Source organism: Silurus aristotelis (genome assembly GCF_946808225.1).
Source record: "Silurus aristotelis genome assembly, chromosome: 6".
Lineage (NCBI taxonomy): Eukaryota > Metazoa > Chordata > Actinopteri > Siluriformes > Siluridae > Silurus > Silurus aristotelis.
In genome coordinates, this window is record NC_139579.1 from 822365 (window position 1) to 824864 (window position 2500).

The 2500-nt window shown below is 51.8% G+C and overlaps 1 protein-coding gene across 2 annotated transcripts in view; it reads left to right on the plus strand.

Annotated features, from left to right (window-relative positions):
• Positions 1 to 2500, plus strand: part of xpnpep3 (X-prolyl aminopeptidase 3, mitochondrial) — a 13635-nt gene that overhangs the window by 3951 nt on the left and 7184 nt on the right. For both annotated transcript variants that reach the window (XM_083545134.1, XM_083545135.1), the window contains one exon: positions 203 to 386. In XM_083545134.1, the coding sequence (XP_083401260.1) occupies positions 203 to 386 (184 nt within the window). The remainder of the gene's footprint in view (positions 1 to 202; positions 387 to 2500) is intronic.

The following is a 2500-nucleotide window of genomic DNA, read 5'->3' on the forward strand; positions in this document are numbered from 1 at the left end:
TATTACCTGGTTTGTGTTTCTCCTCCCACTGATTTTTATGCTGCATTTAACAAAGAAAATATTCAGACGTGTTTTCGAAGGTTTTATAATGTTTTAGTTGAAAATCCTATTTATCGTTCCCACATTATACACAGATCAATAATATTAGCTGATGATTATGTATCTACTGTGTGTGTGTGTGTGTGTGTGTGTGTGTGTGTAGGTTCAGCGAGGCTCAGCGGTGTGTGTATGAGGCCGTGTTGGAGGTCCAGTTGGCGTGTTTGGAGTTGTGTGTTCCTGGGATCAGTCTGGATCACATTTACTCGTCCATGCTCACACTGCTGTCCAAACAGCTGCTCCGCCTCGCCGTGTTACCGCACGACACCGACCACACCCACGCGCTCAGGGTACACACACTAAACCACTTCACACTAATTCATAACATCCAGCAGAAAACCTGCACACACACACACACACACACACACACACACACATGCACACCTTCACACACACACCCACACAGACCAGCACACACACATGCACACCTTCACACACACACACGCACACACATTCACACATTCACACACACACTGCGCACATTCACACACACACACACACACAGACAGCACACACACACACACACACCGCACACATTCACACACACACACACCCGCACACACACACACAGACAGCACACACACACACACACACAGACAGCACACACACACACACACCGCACACCTTCACACACACCCACACAGACCAGCACACACACATGCACACCTTCACACACACGCACACACGCACATTCACACACACACCCCCGCACACATTCACACACCGCACACACACACACAGACAGCACACACACACACACCGCACACCTTCACACAAACACCGCACACCTTCACACACCCACCCACACAGACCAGCACACACACATGCACACCTTCACACACACGCACACACGTTCACACACACACACACACACACACACACACACACACACACACACAGACAGCACACATTTACACACACACACCGCACACATTCACACACACACCCACACAGACCAGCACACACACATGCACACCTTCACACACACGCACACACGCACATTCACACACACACCCCCGCACACATTCACACACCGCACACACACACACAGACAGCACACACACACACACCGCACACCTTCACACAAACACCGCACACCTTCACACACCCACCCACACAGACCAGCACACACACATGCACACCTTCACACACACGCACACACGTTCACACACACACACACACACACACACACACACACACACACACACAGACAGCACACATTTACACACACACACCGCACACATTCACACACACACCCACACAGACCAGCACACACACACCGCACACACACACATTCACACACACACCGCACACATTCAAACACAACGCACACATTTACACACACCCGCACACACAACCGCACAGACCTGCACACTAACACCCACACACATTCTCTCACACAAACACTGCACACATTCACACGCACACTGCACACATTCACACGCACACCGCACACATTCACACGCACACCGCACACATTCACACGCACACCGCACACATTCACACACAACGCACACATTCACACGCACAACGCACACATTCACACGCACACCGCACACATTCACACACAAACACCGCACACATTCACACGCACACCGCACACATTCACACGCACACCGCACACATTCACACGCACACCGCACACATTCACACACACACACCGCACACATTCACACACAACGCACACATTCACACGCACACCGCACACATTCACACACACACACCGCACACATTCACACACAACGCACACATTTACACACACGCACACACAGACCTGCACACACGTATGCACACATTCTCTCACACACACCCGCACACACAGACCTGCACACACGTATGCACACATTCTCTCACACACACCCACACACATTCGCACACACCCGCACACGCAACCGCACAGACCTGCGCGCGCACACGCACACACAGACCTGCACACACACTCACTCTCTCACACACACACGCACACACTCACACACACACAGACCTACACACACACACACACACACACACAGACCTGCACACACACTCACTCACACACACACACACACACACACACACACACACAGACCTGCACACACACACACACACACACACACACACACACACACACACAGACCTGCACACACACACACACAGACCTGCACAAACACACACCTACCTGCACACACACTCACTCACACACACACACACAAACACACACACAGACCTGCACACACACTCACTCACACACACACACACACACACACACCTGCACACACACTCACTCACACACACACTCACACACACACACACACAGACCTGCACACACACTCACTCTCTCACACACAGACCTGAACACACACTCACTCACACACACTCACTCACACACACTCACTCACACACACACACAGACCTGCACACACAC